General features: G+C 36.6%; 3 protein-coding genes across 4 annotated transcripts in view; 1 reads left to right on the top strand and 2 right to left on the bottom strand.

The window, feature by feature from the left end:
- LOC126967079 (patronin) overlaps positions 1 to 4,307 on the bottom strand; it is a 51,179-nt gene extending 46,872 nt beyond the window's left edge. The window contains exon 1 of the mRNA XM_050811458.1: positions 3,994 to 4,307. Within this exon, the coding sequence (XP_050667415.1) occupies positions 3,994 to 4,089 (96 nt within the window). The 5' untranslated portion in view covers positions 4,090 to 4,307. The remainder of the gene's footprint in view (positions 1 to 3,993) is intronic.
- A 5,672-nt stretch (positions 4,308 to 9,979) lies between these two features.
- LOC126967295 (mitochondrial import inner membrane translocase subunit Tim13-like) lies at positions 9,980 to 10,549 on the top strand. Its single transcript, XM_050811767.1, has one exon. The coding sequence runs from the start codon at positions 10,129 to 10,131 to the stop codon at positions 10,399 to 10,401; it is 273 nt and encodes a 90-aa protein (XP_050667724.1). The 5' UTR covers positions 9,980 to 10,128; the 3' UTR covers positions 10,402 to 10,549.
- Positions 10,535 to 13,597, bottom strand: LOC126967103 (probable ATP-dependent RNA helicase DDX46). Of its 2 annotated transcripts, XR_007729922.1 has the most exons (4): positions 13,037 to 13,597; positions 12,621 to 12,943; positions 11,803 to 11,925; positions 10,535 to 10,679 (listed from the first exon to the last, which is right to left on the bottom strand). XR_007729922.1 is itself a non-coding variant. In XM_050811495.1 (3 exons), exons 1-3 carry the CDS (start codon positions 13,377 to 13,379, stop codon positions 10,590 to 10,592), a joined length of 756 nt encoding a protein of 251 aa, XP_050667452.1. In that variant the 5' UTR covers positions 13,380 to 13,594; the 3' UTR covers positions 10,535 to 10,589. The 2 variants fall into 2 exon arrangements, 1 of the variants encoding a protein (XP_050667452.1); XM_050811495.1 differs by lacking the exon at positions 11,803 to 11,925 and having other exon boundaries at positions 13,037 to 13,594.
- Positions 13,598 to 22,309: the final 8,712 nt, after the last annotated feature.

Raw genomic sequence — 22,309 nt, 5'->3', positions numbered from 1 at the left:
AATGGAACAGTCAATCATACTTCTTAGTGATTAAGGTGATTATATCAGAGATATCTCTACTACGCAAATAAAATTTGAAAACAAAAATCCATGAACCCACGACCTCTCGCTTTCCGTGGGAGTGCTCTTCCAACTGAGCTAAACGTTTGGGTAACGTATCATCATAGAACTTGTATATTAATCCTAGAAGTGAGGGTTATCACTTTAAAAAACATAACAATTTTTTTATATCTCTACTAGTTTTATGTGGTAGAAGATGGAAGTGATTGCAGCGTTCTTCATAGATTACATTAGGTATTTTATACTTAAAGCCCAGCCCTATTTAAACGTAAAGCATACAGACGGCATTGGAAATTTTATTCCCCAGCAATCACAATAGGTATAACAGGCCCCCATAATATACCGGAAAGGTCTTGATGACAAAAGATCAAAAGCTTGGGTTTCTAGGTCGTCGGGATTAAAAGCTATTCAGTAGGTCTACTCGCAAAATCGACAACGATATATTCGGAACGATACGATAATAACACGAATATATCGCACCTACCCTACTCTTACAAATGTTCGTATTCCATATCGTTTATCGTAACAACATCATAACCATAGACTAATAATTTGATTTTTTTACGATGTTAGAGTGAATGAATTATGCGCAAACTATGTATCATCTGTGCTATGTCGCTGCTAAGTGTCAAAAGGCAAAACATACCTTAGGCGCTTAGAACCATGCCAGACTGCACCACCAATTTGCATCGTTTGCACAAAATTCAAATATTAAAAAATTATGTAATGAATATAATAAGACTATTTAAAATTGAAAAAATATTACAAAACTTGCGTATAATAAAATGAAAAAAAAAAGTAACTCAACCCTTCTAGTCGACTTCCTATTTCTCAGGCGGCCATTTCCATTACTTTCTACGCATAAACGATCAACAAAATGACTTAAATTACTTGGTAGTAAATAAATCCTGTTGAATAGTAAATCACATATATAATTATTTTAATTTTATTTATTATGTATGTATATTGTATGGCAAATATATCTACACAACTTGAAACGATAATAGCAACGACAGCCTAGAAGGTGTTGAGATTATCGTAAAAGTGACGTTTGATTGTTTGTCGAATTCGAATATACGTCTCTGACATTTACAACTAAGAGTAGGGCTAGACCGATAATATCGAAAAATGTTTCGTTCGTTCAATCATCGTTTCGACATTGAAAACGATGTAACTAAGAGTAGGATTCGACACGACTAATGCCACGATATATCGAATATCGATTTTAGGAGTAGGCCCCCAGGTTACATTGAAAATGAGGTTTGTTAACTAGAACCTCAGATAATTTATATGTTTAGATAGAGTCTCTTACTGTTAGACAACCAATAAAAAAGGCCAGGAATTTTACTATTGACAAATTTCTTTCACTCGCGATTTTTATGACACTTTGTGTTAGAGTGCGTGAATTTTTCAAAATAGAGGTCAATTTTTTTTCGTCGTTTTCAGGGCTGTCATCAATCTAGATGTATAAATGATCTAAGACTAGAACGTGTCAATGGCCATCTTATACAAATTGGTTTATTGACATTGTAAGTCAGCATTTTTTCTAAGTTTTAACTATCGTGCATAAGAAAATTGATTGAAGTAGGCGTTACTTTCTGGAAATCCATAATTATCCAAATGTTTTGAGTTTTCTTCAGTTTTGAGTTCTGTCTGAACTAGTGCCAGTGTTTGGCGAGTCAACATCTCTTGAGGATGCCTCGTGTAGAGGCGAAACATGTGTCGAATTGTTTAATGTCAAATATTGGAATTAACACTAAAGAAAACTCAAAACATTTGGATACCTTGCATAAGCTAACCAGACATGCATAAAAATCAAATCAAATCAATATCCTTATTCTTGTAGGACTACCACCACCACTCGGAAAAGATTGATGAGAAGAAGTAGCGAGATACTCATTGCCACTCCTTTAAATCCGAATTAACAGCTTCATCGTTCTACAAATTATTTTAATATACATTTGTAGTGATGCAAAAAAAAACTCAAACGTCAAATACTCAATGCCTTCCACGAGTCAGCCATAAAAAGTTATAAATCTATACACATAAAATAAAAGAGGAGGAAAATCTACTGAATAGATTTCAATTAAGTCTTCTCTGTTTTGCTCCTTAGACACTGGACCCTTGTTTAAAAAAATATATGGATATCTTCATTTAATATAAAGTTATTAAAGTATTAAGAAATAACAATGTTTATAAGCACTGCGTGCTCAGTCATGAGCGTGCGCAGAAGAAGTCGCGCGATCAGCTAGCTGAAGTTCAAATATTTATTTATATTTGGATAACAACCAATACTGAATAACGAATGTTGATCTTACAAATATTACAATGTTATCACGGGAAAGTAAGCTAATAAGATTAATATAAAGATATCCGCTATTTCTATACATCTATTCATTTTTATATTTACTGTATTAACCGACGACGGAATTGGTGACGAAGTATAATCCGGATGAGTTTGAAAGCGAACAGTTTCTTAAAACGTAGTGGATTTCGGCTCTCCGATTTTCTTCCTATTCTTGATTGAATCTTTCATACAATCGAGTGAATCGTTTTATTCTTAGAGAGTTTCGCTAGGCTGGAGGAAACGATGAATATAAGAATTACACAACTGGTTCAAAATTAAAACGTTGAATAAATAACATTGTCTGATAGTGAAAACCGCATCAAAATCTGTTCAGTGGTTTAGGAGCAAATTTATTTTATAAGTAGGTGTGTACAGGATGCTAAAAGCCTTCGAATACGGGAAGTAGAAGTACTAGCTGCCCGCGGCTACATGAGGGAGAGGCCCTATTGACCAAGAGTTTGTTTCATATCTTTGTTATTTAATATTTAAAAAAATGTTATTTATTTAAAAGACAAGGACATCAAACGAAGCGGTCACCTGATGTTAAGTGATAACCGCCGCCCACATTCTCCTTTAACACCAGGGTAACACAAAGTGTAAGGGATTTTTTTGAACATACCCATGTCGTATCGTCGTGAAAACTCAGCGACTGACTGTAGACGCACCACATCTAGATGGTGAGGGTGATATCCAAATTTGTTGCGTGTAGTGCGACGATGCCATTGCGCAGCATAAATCAGATCTAAAGTCTTTGGAATACTGATAGATGCGATAGAAGACATACAATGAAGCGACGTCTCTATCCAACGCCAACACTGTTCAAAGAGCACTGGATCCCCGACAATTTGAACTGCTCTGCGTTGCATGAGGTCAAATTGTTCGAGCTGACACTAGGGTGCACCAGGCCAGAGATGAGAGTGGCCGGAGCTAGAATGTGGACCGGCTTTGAAATATTTAACGTGCTCTATTTATGAGCCCCAAATTCTTCGGAAAGGGCAATTGTGGGAATTAAAGAAAATGTTGTACAAGAGCGGTGATAGAACAAATGGGATTTATACAGTGGTAAATAGGAAGACTTGTGTCTTCTCAGGATTACTTTATAATGCATCAACTGGAATTAAAAGGATGGGAAAGAAAATACATCAACTGTTTCTAGAGATAGTAGGTACTCACCTTGGTTAAATAGTAAAATATTAAACCAGGAAGAAATAAACCTTAGGTTACCCAATGAATATAGATGACAATTTTAAACTCAAGTCTGGGGTTTTCTTTGCGTTCGTTTTTTAATTTAAGTCGCCGAGGTGGTGAGATCCACAAAACATCAATTTCAAAACATGAAAGGACGTAGTCATAGTTAAATAAGAACCGTATTTGGCTATTTTAATTTCTAATAGCTTGTGGAATATCGTAACTAAATAAAAAATCGCAATTTATACAATAAACAATATTATATTGATTTTACCAGAGCTTTTCGCAACAAGCCAATATACTTGAGTGCACTTGCACCAACCAACAACAAGAACATGAATATAGTTGTATAATGTGGTATCGGACAGGTCGGTGGAGCTGCCAGAGTCCGGACTCACCGGAACGACTACGGAAGCGAGGACGGAGTGCGCAGCCGCCGGGAGCAAGCGGCATGGAGCGGCGTGGCCCGACGCCGACGCGAGCTTGGCTACCATTGCTGCGTGCGCGCGAGGCACAACTCACTGATCACTGGTGACTGGTCGCTGCGAGCGGCCGCGGCGCCTCTCGCTCACAGTCCACACTCGACTGACCGGCGTAAGGCAATCGCGCGTCAGCTGGAGCCCCTACCCTCACGTGTATAACACTAGCACACCATGTCTCGCTACGAGGTTAACCGGTGCCGACTGCCGCGTGAGCGCACGAGCGTCGCTTCACTGCCTGCATACTGAACATCCACTTTAAACGAAACACGTGCCTAGCCAGGTACCTACGCCCTACAACATGAGCTTTCTTCAATCTGCAAGTGAACATCTCATCAAAGTGAGTTCAGCCATTGCAGATTAATCGTTAAAAACTTTTATAATAAAAATTGGATTCCTTGTATGTTCCGTGTAAACATTCACATTATGCATTTAGTAAAAAGCTGTTATTTTGGGATGTCCTCAATTCATCCACTTTTTTCCAAAACTATAAGAACTATACTGTTGAAACTTGGTAAGTAGATGTATTCTGTGAACCAAATCAATATGTTCACACAAAAATAGAAAAAAAACAGTAAATTTTGGGGGTAGAACTTACTCCACATTCTTACAAGTGAAACTCAAAAATTTTTTTTCATCAAACCCATATGTGTTTCTATCTATACCCATACATACATTTCAAAATTTTTTTTTTCCAAACTGAATAGTTTGCGCGAGAGACACTTCCAAAGTGGTAAAATGAGTGTCCCCCACCCTGTAACTTCTAAAATAAGAGAATGTTAATACTAAATAAAAAATATGATGTACATGACCATACAAACTTCCACCGAAAATTGGTTTGAACGAGATCTAGTAAGAAGTTTTTTAAATACGTATAAATGATGAGAGCTCATTTGCACTGTATGATTTTGAGCAAAATTTTTTTTCCTTTTCCATTTTAATAATTTAATATAATTTTCCTTTCTATATAACTTTTATATTATGTTACTTGGTGCCACGGAACCCTTCATGGGCGCTTTATTTTTCAATTAATTATTTATTCCCAACACGTCACATTTGCTCATTATCACGTACCTACTTAATGTTCCGTACCAATATTTTTATTGGAAAAATAAGGTAAAAATATTTTAAGTAAATTTTGAAATAAGCAGTTATTATTTTGTTAAAAGGTGTCTCGGGAAAACAGTCACACTACTTTCCCGTCTTTATGTTTAAGTGATGTGATCAAAGAACACGCCGCCAGGATTATGGCTTACCGCCTATTTATTGGCATTGCTATATTACTGCCATAAATCTATATAGTCATTGTAATAATTTTCTAGTCATTGTTTAGATTATAATAATTGTAATGAACATTCATATTTAATTGATGATTTTTATAACGAAATTGTAAAAATTCTACAGAGTGCTGCTAAATATAGCTCAGCCGCTTTGAATGGTGCACTGAGGAAGCCAAAGAAAACCTTTGGTTGGAACTACCACGTTAGAGGTTTTCACCAAAAGGCAAAAATGTATTACGAGTGGTGGGTGGAGTTGCTGTGGTCGGCCTAGTACTGGTGATCTGTAAGACAACATGATTGCAGGCCGTAAGGCTTTTGAAAATAAACTCAAGTGGAGTCAAAATAATGAGGACAAAATAAAATTGGACGTATTAGCAGTGCACAGATCCGAGAATAATTTTATCAAATTTTCGCATACCACGAACTCCTTAAATTATAAAACGAGTGTACCGACGTGGAAGGCGTTAGCGAAAGAGAAAAGATTGCCGACTTATTTTGACAACACTTCAGGGTCGGTCTTTTCGATTCCAGCTCGTGCTACATGTATGCTTAATTTACACATCCAGATGTAACTGACATTGCAAATCTCACTATTGATGACGTGGCTACGGCAGTACTTAAAATGAAAAGAGGGAAATCTCTAGGAATAGACGGCTTAAGTTGAGATGTTTTGTATGCGGGAGAGGCAATATATGAGACTTTAGCCACCTTATACAGTGCCTGCATAAATTTTAGCTGCCTGCCACAACAACTAATGCGAACTGAGGTAATTCCTATTGCAAAAGAATATAACGGACGACCTTTCCAGTCTCAAGAACTGTAGAACGATTTCGTTAGGCACAGTATTAGGTAAGATACTGGAAAGCTTGATACATCCAAGTTTACAATAAAATATTAAGTTGAATGACGCACTCTTTGATTTCCGTCCGATTTTCAGTTTAATGGCAACCGTAAACCAATACGTCCGCAGAGGTACTGCGGTATGCGTGTGTTTTCTGGACTTGTCGTGCTTTTGCCCATGTAAATTATAATTTACTTTGGGAGAAACTACACGCCTCTAATGTGCCTAAAAAAACGGTGACTCTGTCGAGGTATTGGTACGGAAACCAAACTAAGTGTAAGATGGGGCGACGCGACATCTAGCGAGTACATGCTAGAATGTGGGGTTCGTAAGTGTGGGTTGACTCTTCTGACCTCTTTAGCCTGTACGTGAACAACGTGATTGCGGAGTTGAGAAGCATTGGTGCTTCTCAGCTCCGCAATCAGGTTGTTCTGACCTTGGGGTCAGTTGTCACAAAGGGTCCACAAGCGTGAATAATTTCCGCTGTGCAGATGACTTGGTGCTTCTGAGCTCCTTAATCAGGAGGCTTCGTAAACTTGTATATATTGTATTTAGTACATGTGAGCGTTACGCCACAGAACATGGCCTTAAGTATAATGTTAAGAAAACAGTCATGATGGTGTTCCGTTCAGGTTCCAGGTCCGGAGACGATTCCACCGGTATTTCTCAACGGAGATGTACTAAAGATATAGAGAGGGAACATCGTGCTCTGGCTGCTAGATGCCACATGCTTGCATGTCGCTTCACAAAGTGCAGTGACGAAGTAAAGGCGACATTGTTTAAAGCATATTGTTCATGTTTCTATACATTTCAACTTTGGGTGAAGTTCACTATTTGTGCTGTCAACAACATCAGGGTGCAATACAATGACGCGTATCGTATCCTGATGAAGTTGCCACAGTACTGAAGTGCGTTGGACATATTTGCTAAGGCCAGAGTACCAGAATTATTCGCAATATCAATCATCTTTTTGGAATCGTCTTTGTACCTGAAGTAATGAGATTCTCAGTACATTGGCGGAGTACATCTCAACTGTCCCATTTTCAAGCACTGAAATTCAGTGGACCAGGAGGCAAACAAAAAATAGCCCTCATACAACAGGTACGACCAATTTGATTGAGCATGATGAGTGATGAAGATCGACTATAAAATGTGAATTATGTTAAGCTTATTGGTATTGGTAATTTCTAATTATTTACTGTTATTTAATTTATAGTTTCAATGTATTAGTTTTTATTGAGTTTAGACCTTTTAATAAAAACTTTTATTATTATTAAATCATGTCTACTCCTAGGTAATGCTTTAATTATTCAATAGGATCAATGTAATCACTTTGAATTACTATATTGTCATAAGCATTTTTCTTATAGAGGAGGAGGACCAACAACCTGTATGGGTGATCTTACGCTAAGTGATCACCTCAAGGGTTTGAAGTAGAAAATATTACTTGACCACAGTGTAGGGAAACACCAGACACCCAGATTGTGTTGATGCTATCCTTCTTTGTGTTGTGTTGTGCAAAGGTGGAATTTGGCAGCAACATTCACAGCAATCAGGTTTATTGCACTATTGTTACTTTTTCCAATGTAAACACATTGCAACTTCGCCTCAGCAAAATACTCTTTTGAGGGACATGAAGGCATTACTGTTTTCAAAGTTTGCTGGTGTTTACATCCTTAGACTCCACCACTTTAACTCATGACTGATAGCACTGCTGTTTAGGCCATTTTTCAGGACCATCCGAGCCACTGAGATGCCACACCTAAAGAGAATGGAATAAAAAGTTCCATACCCTGCGGTATCAACTCAGCAACAGAGAGGCAGCAATTGGATCATTCAGTTTAAGCAAATCTGACCTTACTTAAATGCCGACAAACTGATGACCTGTTTCTTTATTGAAATTTTTACCTGCAATTACAGATCATATTAAGATGTACCTAATGCTTATCTGAATATATATATGGGTTAATCAATATAACATTGAATAAAAACTTTAATATAGTCAACATGATGTAGATCATATTTGGCATGAAAGCTGACATATCCTCTGCAAAGAACAAGTGTTAAACTCAAATTGTAATGGTACAGGTATATAGTACAGGCAAGATAGATACAGATCAAAGACACACCATAATCTTAACTACTGTTTACTGTTTAAGTGCAGATTATTCGTCTCAAACATGACTACATGGACAAGGCCAAGAGGAATAAGAAATGTTGGACTAATCTATCAAAAGAGAGGGAAAGAATGAAATGATATTGAGGAAGATTTCACCCATCAGAGATATTACTGTAGCAAGGAGATTTTATTATTACACAGTTAGTCACAAATGATGAAAATAATATTTAAATATAGATGTACAACAATGTAAAATTATAGAGTAAGAATAAACTGATATTTAAAAATGTCACTTAATTTAATCTAAATGAAATCCAAATTTCAGGCAAAATTTTATATATACACTTTTTATAGTTTATGGAGCCAAATACCTAGTGAATGATGTTATGTATGCTAACACATTCCTTTTTAATTACAAACTATTTCATTATTATGTTATGGAGGTTCAGAATTTCAATAACTATCAACAGATGGCAAATTGAAACAATGGTAGCAGATATGGCATACAATGTTCTGATTTAATTTATTCATTGAGTGTGGGTTGTCCTCAACTTCACCCACTCTTGTCTATCAGTACTATTTTAATATGGTCAAGAATTTGAAAATGTAGCAACCTTTCAGAATACATTAAGAGGTGACAGTATCTGCACTACTATGAGAATTATCAAAAGTAGCCGGCGCCCTTATTTTAATTATGCTTTACCTGTTTTGTTTCCACACTATCAGATGCCTCCATGTTGACATATGTTCGTTCCTGTTTCTCCATGGCTTCGAAATCATTAGAAGTTTTTACACTGTTTTTAAGTCTTTATAAAAATAAACCACTTAGGCAGACACATAACAATCGGGAGGATATATAACTCATAACGTTACAATGTCAACGATCCGAACAAACACGTTCGATACTTGAAAGATGTCCTCACAATATTAACAACTGAAACTCGGATAGCCTTAGCAAACTTTAACAAACATTCAATTTAATCCTATATATCACAAATTAAATAAGAGTAAGATAGAATAATTAGGTGAGTACTAGAAAATAGAATCGAACATCGGTCAAAATTACACACTCAGTGCCGTCAGTACAGCAGTCAGTAGGTAGATAAATTAGGTAGGTACACAGATGATGTATCTACCTAATACACAATTGACTTTTGACACTCGTCACAGACATCTCAAATTTTTCAAATAGTTTTTTTTAGCTAATAACACCTCTTAATGAAGTAATGAACAAATAAAATATCCACAGAATTTACAATGAATTTGTACAGACATATATTATTACGATGATTAACAGAAAATACCAGTTCCTAAATTTAATTGGTAGTCAGATAATTTTTTCAAATAATTTACTTTCGTAGCACATAGTCGGTCTGGGCTTCAAGTGAGCTTTCAATTTCTTTCCGCCTTGGCCTCTATCGAATTTTCTGTAAATTAGAAAAGAGCAGGTATTTGGTCGGTAGTGTAATATATAGTCCTCCTCTTTAATGTAAAAAATTGGCAAAATCATGTTATAACAGCTTTGGCCTTTCAAAATATTTTTATCGAACTTTACAAAAAAAGAACGCCAAAGACTTGGCTGTCTGGCCTGGAACCCTTTGACTGTCTTAGTAAAATGGAAAAAGAAGGAAATGAAATTTTGACGATGTACGTTATGTCATCTTAATCTTATTTCTTATTGAGTAATGAGAATTGAAAAGGTATTGAACTATTGAGGTTATTAAAGTAATCCTAAATCTAGTATATAGTGAAATCTGCACTAATTTCTTAAACCAATTAATACCTTAAATAGTAAATAATCTGTTCATTTAAACATGGATTCTCTTGCAACGGGATCCTTAAGTGGTGCACAGAAAGAAGAACTGATGGACCAGGTCAAGCAACAAATAGCAATAGCAAACGCACAGGAATTGCTCACGAAAATGTCAGAGAAATGTTTTAAAAAGTGTATAAACAAGCCAGGTATTTCCTTGGATAATTCGGAGCAAAAATGTATAGCAATGTGCATGGACAGATATATGGATGCTTGGAATTTAGTATCCAGGACTTACAGCAGTCGTATACAACGAGAACGGAGCAACATGTGAAAAATATTCAAAAGTTTTTTAAACTAAGCCATTACAGTGTTGTGTACATTTAATAAAAAATATAGATAGTTATCTTAGCAAAGGATGATATAAATTGTGATTTGTGGCTGTCTCTTGTTGTGTTAAATAAAAATTATTCTCATTTCAACTTATTTATTATGAACTTAAACAGATTATTTCAATATTCATCATGATATATCTCCCTTAAGCATTTTCTTTCTGAATTGATAAAGTTTCTTGATCCACATTTCTTTGAGTTCTTCCGGGCTTGGTAACATCTAAAACAAACACTTTATTTACTGGGATTATTTAATACTAATAAATAAAAAAGCTATGTATATATCAGGAGCATTAACACTAATAGTAAGATATTACATCCGTCCATAATCATAAGCAGAATGACAATAAGTGCTAAATTCACTGATAACCTCAGAAAGTGAAATGTTCATCGAGAGTTTTTGTTTTCTCCACTTTTAGGACTGTTTAAATAGGTTATTTTACAAAAAAAAATGTGTTCCTTTCTTTTGTGTATCAAAACATATTATTTACAATTCATAAAAATATTTGTATTACTGTTATTAGTTAATTTTATTTTCACTACAAAATTAGAGACATGAAACAAAATAAAAACCATAAGGCACCTTACAATTACATCAAATATCAATTACTCTATGAGCTATGCCAAAAACACTAAAGCAGTAGGTATATTGTGGAATATAAATGATCAAATAAACATCAGATTAGGTAGAATAATATTATAAATTATTTATATTTTGTATATTGATAGATTTGATCTTGTTAAAGTTTGGACTATTACATAATGTTACTAGTTATTTATATTTTGGAATATTTGTTAAATCATATTGTTGTCATGTCAAAACTTATTAATTCAAATATTCTTACTGGCAAAATGAGAATAATAGGAAAAGAACAATGTATGAGGAGAGAGTGAGTCCAAACAGAAGGGAAAGAAGAAAGGGTAAAATTATTATTTGTTTGATTATTATAGTCTACCCTAAAATTTAATAATCATATAAATGTTTGTAGTTATTTATAATAAATTTGAAAATTATTAGTTACTTTCCAATCACTATGTAATTTGTGAATTCAATTCAATAATTACTATTATAATATAGATCAAAAATCTTAAATAAGTGTAATGTTATCTAAACTGCAAAGTACTGTGTTGAGCAATTTGCAACATGCTACATAACTACCTCACTATCCTGAACACACACAGCATAATAAGGCGAAGTGCCTTGATTTTTTTGTTAACACAACACTTGTGTAAAGGAACACACAGTTAGTTGTTAAAACACAAGCTTTAGTTTATGTGGATGATATTATTATTATTTTTAGGAGTTTTCATTTAGGTTTATTATAATATATTATTACTGCTACCTGTTATTCATAGCAAAACAAATGTTCTTCTTGATATTTCAGTGTCTCACAAGAACATGAAATAGAGTATCAAACAGCATTTTTCGGAGTGGATTCCTTTTTTCCATTTCCATTTTTTGGGATCTATAACAATGAATCTACTAGCAATTATTTTAATTGAACGGGTTAATATATTCAAATGATCCACGAACCATGAACAGCAACAGGTTTCACAGACAGCAAGGAAAAAAAATCAATTTTGTTAAAATTTTGCTGGATATAAATTTGAAAATCAACCTTATTAATATTATGAGTAGAAGAAGTGATACCCATGTATTAAATGGATAACAACTATTTGCTCTTCTCACATTGTAGTGCTGAATAGTTTAGAGTACTACAACTAGAGCAGCTCATTAAGTTCTTTGGCTAAATTGCTATGTAGTTATTTTTGTTTGTATGTTGCAGAAATGTAAGATTGCCATACTAGAAAAATACTGTACAAGCTTTGAATGAACATTGGCCTGTTAAAATCTACAGTAACTAAGTTTGACTTGGCCGGGGGAGCAACACAACCAGAGAAGTCAACAGCTGACATACATTGTAAGGGGTCTCCACAAAACTACACCCAGGTCTCCACAAAACTACACCCAGGTCTCCACAAAGCTACACCCGTCTTACGCCTTAGGCACTGTTCAGTTGCTCTCTTTGCTTCAAGATGGACATGGATAAATGTGGCTCCATAGAATGCTTATTTTGTCTTACTTGTTTTTTAAAACTTGAAAGTGTCAGTTATTCTTCACTTAATAAAACAAAGGAACAAAATGGTGAGGCGAACTTACATCAAAGTTTATTATACATTCATCTTTTTTTAATTTCACTTCAGTTTCAGGAACTTTGATAGTCTCCAAATTTAGATCTATCACAATATTTTGTGTTTCTTTCTTATTTTTTGAAGAACTAAAAGATTTTGGAATGAATTTTTCACTGTTAATCTCATCTAGGATATTCCTGTCATGTATGGTTGGAGTGTCTTCCTTCTCATCAACATCCTGACAGTTAAATGTTGGTATTTTTGTCATTGAGAGGCCCACTGCTTCTGCTGCTCTTGCAGATTTTTCTGCTTTATTATTAGTACTATCAAGATTATTTTTAAATTGAGGTTCTGAAATGTTAAATTATTTTATAAGCTAAGAATAAAGCAAATTTTGTGACATTAAAAATTTAAATAATTAATTAGCTCAATTCCAAAACATACCTATATCAAAAGAATTCGATCTACTACGCTTTTTGGTAGATTTATGGTATTTGATATCACGAGAAGTTGATCTTGACCTGTCTCGTGAAAATTTTGATCTTTTAGATTGAGACTTTGATGAAGAACGGTGATGCTTACTTTCATGTTGTTCTCTCGATGCACTTCTAGAATGGCTCCTTCGCCTTACTTTAGATCTAGAACTAGATCGTTTTCTTCTGTGGGAGCTAGACTTAGAGCGGGAACGTCGTTTATGTTTGCTTTTCAATTTTTTACGATCATAGGAGGAATCCGAACTGTAGGACGAACTTCTTCGATCGCGGTATCTAACCCTTTCACGGGGCATCGAGCAAACTCCAATTCTTCTAGCCACTACTGTTCTTTGAATATTATATATTTTAAAAGGCTAAAATATATTTTTATAGGCTATGATGATACACACTACATCTAAAATACAAAACCATAGTATTTATGTATTAAATTTACTCAAATCTCATAGTCCACTAAGAATTTATTTATAATAAATATCAGCGAATGTACAAAGAGAATTAAGCCCACAGACAAAGAATTAAAAAACTACGTTCAAGAGACGGGAGTGCCATAGAAAATAATGAGAAATGTCGCTTAAAAAATACAAATTGTAAGGTACTAAATCTTGATAACAACTTTAATCAACTAATGACGTAATATCAAAGCTGCCAATATAAAAAAATTAGGGATGTAATCAATCCATAATTTTTAGGCTGAGTCTATTGATACGGGTACTGGACAAATAATTTATTTTTATTCGTACAGAAGTCGGACGAATAATTTTATTTTAGGCTGTTGCTATTCGTCCGGCAAGTGGACGAATGAATTTAATTAGTCGTCCGATTATCGGATTAGAGAGAAAAAAGACATCATTGAATGAAAATTTACTGTTCTAACATAACTTAACCTAACCAATTTTAATGAATTGTAGTTGATAGAGCTTTGGTCCACGATTATAGTGCTACCACTCTTATTACAACGTAATACACAGTTTTCAAGAAAAACCAAAATAAAAGTTTACCCTCCCCCCTCCCTAATTTGTCAATGGGGGGAAACGCCTACAATTTGGTTCTGGCACTCGCCGGCCGTTGCCGCAGCACGCTACGCTCGGCTCGTGCGTTGTTTTAACTGTTCTAACATAACCTAACCTAACCAATTTTTATAAATCATAGTGATAGAGATTTGGTCCATGTTTATAGTGCTACTAATCTTATATATACACAATTTTCAAGAAAATAGCGAAAAAAAATTACAACCTCTGAACGGGTAAGTACGTAAATAAAACACAGATCATACATTTAAATGGTTAATTAAAAAATCAGACAAATGTGTTATGGTAAGTTTTTTAATACATAAAAAAGGAATCAAAAATTAAAAAAAACACTTTCCGACTGACCTAGCTCAGTCGGAAAGTGTTCATGAAAAAGTCATGAAATAAGTAAATAAAAATTCACAGAAATGTTGAAAAAGTTTTACGTTTTAATAAAAAAAAAAAAATTGAATAAATGTACGAATAAATATAATTTTAAGATGGACATAAGCCAAGTCTAACTAGTTTAAACTGGGGATAAGTTATAGTTGTTTCAAAGAAAAAAACAATTTACATAATTAATAGATTTTTTTGCGTTGTGTCGTAGTTTCGGTTTAGACAGTCTTTGGTATTCTTTTTCAGATGTTGCAAAAAATGAGACTACTCCAGGACGGTACCAGGCTATGCAGCCCTGGAGAATTCGTCCCTGGGCGTCCACAATTAGGGCCTGTACCTAACAGTGGTTGCTCAGGCTGCCACGCGTATTCTGGAGGGGGCAAATCTGCGCTGACTCGGGGCAAACAGAGCAGGAGGCTCAAACCACCCTCCTCCACACTCGCTGTGGACTTTTGCAACATCAGGGGGCTTCGCTCAAATTTAAATGCCGTCCACTTTCACCTGGAGACGGCGAAGCCGGCCCTGCTCTTCTTAACCGAGACACAGATATCCTCCCTGGCTGATTCATCTTACCTTTCCTACCCGGGGTATAATTTGGAACACTCCTTTATACCACGGGCTGGCGTGTGCGTTTACGTCAGGGAGGATGTCTGTTCTTGACGCCTGAGTTTTCTTGAAGGACAGGACCTATCCATCATCTGGCTGCGTGTAGCCTGCGATGAACCTCCGCGAATCTACGCATGCTTGTATAGGTCCCATAGCGGTAACGCAGAGACTGACCGGCTCCTCGCACACATCCAAATGGCTACAGATTCCGTGTTGGAGCAGATCCCCACTGCAGAGATCGTGTTTCTTGGCGATTTTAACGCCCACCACGCCGAATGGCTAGGCTGAGGTACCACCGATCATGCAGGGAGATCTGTTCACGACTTCGCCTTAGCATATGGTCTGACGCAACTGGTTATTGCGCCAACGCGAATCCCAGATGTGCAAGATCATACACCTTCACTGTTGGACCTTCTGTTGACCTCACATCCGGACGGCTACCTAGTTTCCGTTGACCCTCCTCTGGGATCGTCGGACCACTGCATGATCCGGAGCACCGTGCCGATCACGCGCCCAACATGGCCCCGCTTCTTAGGCTGTCGCCGCGTGTGGCACTATAGGTCAGCAGAGTGGGACGAGATGCGGTGCTTTTTTGCATCCTACCCGTGGAGGCAGATCTGTTTTTCGCTGGGAGATCCAGATGCCGCTGCTGATGCTGTTGCTGATGTGGTACTGCAAGGTATGGAACTCTTCATTCCATCCTCCTCTGTGCCTATCGGTGGCAGGTCCCAACCATGGTTTGACCGCTCCTGCAAAATGGCCTCTCGCCGAAAGCAGGAGTGCTATCAGGCTTGGGTCAATGCGGTGGTATCTACGGATGTGAATTCCAGCGAACTTAAAAAACACTTCAATCATGCCTCCAGGTCCTTCAAAAGAGTTATTGCTGACGCGAAGTCGAAGCACATTGGCAGAATTGGCGAGAGACTTGCACGCCTTCCCTCGGGAGCTCGTGCGTTCTGGTCGCTCGCCAAGGCTGTCCAAGGAAACTTCTGCCAGCCAGCCATTCCGCCACTGCACAGGGATGATGACTCGCTGGCCTATGACGCGAAAGAGAAAGCTGATCTCCTGGGCTCCCTCTTCGCGTCCAACTCGACTCTGGATGACCAAGGTGCACCACCACCGCATATTCCGCGGTGCGATTCATATATGCCGGAGGTAGAAATCCGGCATGGTGCCGTGCTTAAGGCGCTTCTCACCTTGGACATTCACAAATCGAGCGGGCCCGATGGCATTCCCCCGATAGTGCTGCGGACATGTGCTCCGAAACTGGCGCCGGTCCTTACCCGTCTTTTCCGGCTCTCCTACTCATCAGGCGTAGTCCCGAAATTATGGAAGGCGGCTTTAGTGCACCCGATCCCTAAGAAAGGTGTACGCTCAGATCCGTCCAACTACCGCCCCATTGCCATTACCTCCATTTTCTCCAAAGTAATGGAGTCGATCATCAACCGCCAGCTCTTGGGATACCTAGAGGGGCACCAGCTGATCAGCGACTGCCAGTACGGTTTCCGTCAGGGTCGCTCAGCTGGTGATCTTCTTGCGTACCTCACCCATAAATGGGCGCAAGCGGTTGAGTCGAAGGGAGAGGCGTTGGCGGTGAGTTTGGACATAGCGAAGGCCTTTGATCGGGTGTGGCATAAAGCGCTTATAGCGAAACTGCCATCCTATGGGCTTCCCGAGAAGTTGTGCAAATGGGTCACTAGCTTTTTGGCTGATCTGAGCATCAAGGTTGTTATCAACGGTGCATGCTCCGACTTAAAACGCATAAAGGCTGTGTGCTATCCCCTACGCTGTTTCTTCTGCATATCAATGATATGCTGCAAATCAGCAATATTCATTGCTATGCAGACGACAGCACGGGGTATGCTTCCTACACCGGCCGTGCCAACATGTCCCGGGATAGCGTCGACGAGAACTGGAACAAACTTGTGTCTGAAGTCGAGACTGCTTTGCAAGTCTCGGAATGGGGCCGACAAAATTGAGTCCAATTCAACCCCAAAAAGACACAAGTTTGTGCGTTCACCACTAATAAGTCTCCCTTTGTCGTATCCCCTCCACTCGAGATCACTCCTCTAACTGCCACAGCCTGTATTGGCATACTTGGCGTCGATATATCGAGCGACGTTCAGTTCCGTGTTCACTTGGAAGAGAAGGCCAAACTGGCCTCTAAAAAGCTTGGTGTACTCAGTAAGGCGAGACAGTACTTCACTAAAAGCCACCGCCTGCAACTTTATAAGGCGCAAATTCAGCCTCACATGGAGTACTGTTCTCACCTCTGGGCGGGTGCTCTGCATCATCTACCGCATTTATCACGGGGAGTGCTCAGAGGAGCTGTTCGGGTTGATTCCTGCGGCCGAATTCCACCATCGGACATTACGTGCAAAGTACCATCCGTGGGAGAATATTGCTAGGGAAGTTTAGGCCTGCATATAAGCCACCATTTAGATGATCATAGAATGGACATAGTAAAACAATAATTGATTAGGTCACTACGTTCGGATTGTATGCAATTCTAAATGTTGTAAGAAGAATTCCACAACTCAGCTTTTTTTTTCAATTTTATGACCTAGTAACTAAAATCTTGTAGTCAATAGAACTCCGCAAAGCATATTATAATCACAGAGTTTTTTACCTAGATATAGGCACATGTACTATTACCATTATACCAACTGTCAAAATAGGAAAGGCAGAAGTACCGCCATCCACTAGCGTGTTTTGATCATTGAATAAGTAACCTAATTGTTTTTTTTTAATGTAAACTCAAACATCAAAGCCTAGAACTGCAAGCCTGCAATCAGTCAACCTATCGTTGTGCTTACTTGAAAACAACAAGCATGCAATCCAGAACCGAGTAGTACTTACCTATATGGGGGCACGGCAATGCCGTCGTGCATGTCTGTGTTGCACTAGACAATTAAAAAAAATTATGTTGTCATTGGGTTTTATTGTAAATCCTGTTTAGAGAGAGAGGGCGATCGTAGCATGAAGCTCATAGCGCCGCTAGTAAGTAGAACATCTTTCGTACTAGCGTTAAGTCATGCAGGTTTAGCACGCGGCATCTTTTAAATTGTCGCTCCATCTACGACTCAGTCTCCCTCTCTGTCTTTTTCCTTCTCTAGGATACCATTCTGTTACTATTTTGGCCCATTTTTCTTGTTTGCCTCGTATTAGGTGTCCTGCCCATTGCCATTTGAGTTTAGTTTGTGATACGACTGCAATGTTTGTCCTTTTTCGTATTTTTTTAAAGTTTATTCTATCGCTTTTCTTAATCCTTAGTATATTTCTTTCTATGTTATGTTGACATGTTTTCCATTTGTTGAGATTATCGTTGGTTAGTGCATATGTTTTACAACCATACGTCATGGCTGGGAGTATGCAGGTGTTGTAAACAATACTTTTGAGTTTTAGTGGTATTGACGGGTTTTTCATAATCTCCTTTAGGGATCAGTAACGTTTCCATGCTATATTTATTGTGTTATGTATTTCCTTTGAGGTAGTATTCGTAGGGGAGATTATCTGGCCGAGGTAAGTATATTCGTCGACGTAGTCTATTGTTACGCTGTTTACTTCAATCGGTGATCTTGAACTATTCCTCATCAGCTTGGTCTTCTTTGTATTCATCTGCAGGCCCACCTTTTCGCTTTCTGATTCCAGTTCTTTGAGCATGACCAGCAGTTGACTTGGGTTGTCTGTAATTATTATCAGATCATCGGCGAATCAGTGGTGGTTCAGCATCATCCCGTTTATTCGTATCCCATATTTTGTCCAATTTAATTTGCGAAATACTTGTTTTAATGTAGCCGAAAATAGTTTGGGGGAAAGAGGATCTCCTTGTCTTACACCTTTTTTAATTTGGAATTGATCTCCCGCCCTTTCAGTGTTTATTTTCACTGTCATGTTTTTATAGACATTTGCAATTATTCTTATATATTTCTTTGGTACTCCTTTGTCTGCTAATGCTTTCCATATCGGTCCATGTTTGAGAGAGTCAAATGCTTTGTTATAGTCAACGTACGTTAGATAATAGGGTAGACCATATTCTTTGTATTTTTCGGTGACCTGTTTTATTGTATGTATGTGGTCTATAGTAGAAAACCCGCTTCTAAAACCAGCTTGTTCCTTTGGTTGGTTCTCTAACACGTTCATGATTCTATCCAATAAGATCTTTGAAAATATCTTGTAAAGGTTTGACATGAGGTTAATGGGTCTATAATTGCCAATATCGTCTTTTTTACCTTTTTTGTGAATTAAAGTTATTGTTGATGTTGCCCACTGGAAGGGTAATTGTTCCTTCTTTAGAATTTCGTTAAACAGATTCACTAAGTTATCCAATACAGCATTATTTAACCCTTTAAGCAGTTCATTTGAAATTCCTTCTTCTCCAGGTGATTTTTGGTTTTTTTGTGTGTCAATCGCTTTCTGTATAAAAAAGGTGTTTTATTGAATATAGCGTGTCTTCCTTGTACAAGTTCTGGAAGAAGTATGTTGCTATATCTAATATATCCTGTCGATTGGTTTTATTCTTTATATTCTTGTGTTTGCTCATTTCTGGTATCCAATTTGTCTTGCAGTTCTCTTTGTGCTTTTTTAACTCCTCCGGTAGTTTCTATGTGGTATTTAATGGTTTCTATACTTATCTTTTCTTTATGTTTTCGAATGGATGTGTTTATTTGTTTGCTTATAATTGCTATCTCTTGTCTATTTACTGGTTTTTGTTGTCTCATATTTCGGATATATTTCTCATATTTGGATTAAGTCACGGGCTTCTTTTCCAATTTTATGCTTTATCAGGTTATTTGAGCTAAGTGTTTTTTCTGCTTTTTTTTTAATTCTTTAACTAAAACATCATACTGTTCTTGTACGTTCTGTATTGCGTTTGTTTTTTCTTTTAGTGTTGTTTTAACATGTTATCTGGTACAGGTATATTTGGTCGCTGTCCGCCAGATTTTAAGTGTTTTCTTGAGTGTTTTTTTATTGCAAGTTCTGATTTGGGCGCGCACCATTCGATTATCAGTGTTGAAGTCTAGCTGTTTTATAGTATTAACATTCAAAAATATATTTGGATTGTTAGTAAGTATAAAAACTATTTCGTTTTTGAAAATTCCGTTCGGTGAAATCCATGACCACTTATGTTGAAGTTTCCTATTGTAAAAACTATTCATTATCCGTAAGTTTTATTCTTGAGCAAATTCAATTAGTGTCTCTCCGTTTGAATTTCGTTTTCCGGATGTAAATAAGCCTAAGCATTTGTTTTCATTGCTGTTGCGTTTACCAATTAGACTATTTAGGTCTCCCATTACTATCACTGTTTTGTGTATATACTCCATAGTTCGTTTTAGACTATTATAAAAATAGTCTTTTGTCTCTTCTTTTGCATTTTCTGTTGGAGCATAAACTTGCACTATAGAAATAGGTTGCTTATTACTAAACAGGTCAATGTTGAGTATTGCTATTCTGTCTGAGATTCCAATGAATTCCTGGATGTTGTTTTTCATGTATTTTTTTTATCAAGAACCCAATTCCATAACTGCCTGGGGTTTTATTTTTGTAATAGAATATATATTTATTGTATTCTTCGATTTGCTCGTCAGATCTTCGTATTTCGCTCAGGCCGATTATATCCCGTTTTATGTTCTTTAATACATGTTCTAGTGCGTATAATCTTTCTTGTGTTTTTAGTGTTTTTGTATTTAGAGTTCCTATGTATACACTTGTTTATTCATTTTATTTTTTCCGTTTCTGGTTTTTGTGAGCAAAACGAGGGGGGGGGGGGTATGGTCTCGATATATATATACTGCAAATTCAAGTTTAAACCTGAAAACATTAAGAGAAAGAGTATTACTTACGGAGCAGAAGTTATAACAAACGAAGAAGTTCTAGAACGGATAAGAGAGAGTGAAAGATTGATCAAAGAAAAACTTGAAAAGAAAAGACAAATGAAACCAAAGAATAAAGCAAAACTGGGCAAGAAAAATAAAGTAAAAAGGGGAAAGGAAAATAAGAAAATAATTAAGAAGAAGAACATGACTCGTTCTTCTTCTTCCTCAAGCAATGAATCTACGACAATGTCGTTGTATAATTCAGATGCATCGGATTATATTAATATTGAAGAATATCAAGCTTTGAGTAATGACGAAAATACTATTTGTAATGAGAGTGAAGATTCTTTTCTGTCGATGTCTGAAATAATTCAAAACATGAACAGTGAATATAATTTTTGATGAAGATCCACTTCTTTCGGTGGAAAATGCTGCAGCCATAAGAGCTTTAGAAAACTGGGTAAAAGCCAAACTTTGTACTAAAAAGACAGTCAGACATTTCGTTGGACACATAATAAAAATTGATAATGATGGAAAACCATTGGTCAAATATTTGCGAAGAAAGAGAAAAACTGAATTATTTTATTATCCTCAGGTGGACGATATTTAGTTATATATATGATGAAGATATAATAACATTATTGCCAAATCCCATCATCAGCAGACGTGCAGAATTGAAATTCTTATTCAACTTTTCTATGTTTAACGTTCAGTTATAATGATCTCATAATAAAAATTCAGTATTTTAGTAATGGTTTGTAAAAAAAAATACCTTTACCAAAGCATATTAATAAGTTAAAAAGACTAACATTAACAACACCAAAATTACTTAAATTTATGTAATAATTTAATAATGTTGTAATACTCCAGTTTAGTTTGTTTTTGTAACAATAAATATTTATTTTATCACCTATTTGTTTTGCTATCCGTCACACTGACAAAGTGATCAGGGGAAGATCGTCATACACTCCTGACCATCTTACCTAGCGCACAAACAAAATGACTTAAATATTGACCCATGAATAATATTGTAACGAAGTACCCCATATGAAGAATAAAAATGTAACAAATCAGACGATCTTACTCTTTATAGAATACAAACCTATCAACGAAAATTTTGAAAACTAGATGAACTATACCCGATTATGTCGATCTTTTCTACGCGCCATCTATTGCTGGTTTTCTATACTTTTAGCATTTCTTGTAAATTATTTATAAAATTCATAAACGCTCGTTAGAAGGCGAACGATGTGATGTTCTTAAATCACGAACTCTAATGAAACTTTGGCATTTTTTTAGAACTTAAAATCTGTTAGAGAATGAATTTTGATTTTTTTATGCCTGTCAAACCCCGGCGCACCTTATACATAAAATAGAAGATAATATAAAAATAAACTC

The sequence above is a fragment of the Leptidea sinapis genome, chromosome 12 (assembly GCF_905404315.1).
Source record: "Leptidea sinapis chromosome 12, ilLepSina1.1, whole genome shotgun sequence".
Taxonomy (NCBI): domain Eukaryota; kingdom Metazoa; phylum Arthropoda; class Insecta; order Lepidoptera; family Pieridae; genus Leptidea; species Leptidea sinapis.
The sequence above is the reverse complement of the archived record's forward strand: the minus strand, read 5'-3'. Positions and strand labels throughout refer to the sequence as shown.

Coding starts and splice junctions, on each gene's coding strand:
- LOC126967295 (XM_050811767.1), top strand. CDS start 10,129: ATGGATTCTCTTGCAACGGGATCCTTAAGTGGTGCACAGAAAGAAGAA.
- LOC126967103 (XM_050811495.1), bottom strand. CDS start 13,379: ATGCCCCGTGAAAGGGTTAGATACCGCGATCGAAGAAGTTCGTCCTAC. Junction 12,944..13,036: donor ATCGAATTCTTTTGATATAG/GTATGTTTTGGA, acceptor TTAACATTTCAG/AACCTCAATTTAAAAATAAT. Junction 10,680..12,620: donor AATGTATAATAAACTTTGAT/GTAAGTTCGCCT, acceptor TGTTTGTTTTAG/ATGTTACCAAGCCCGGAAGA.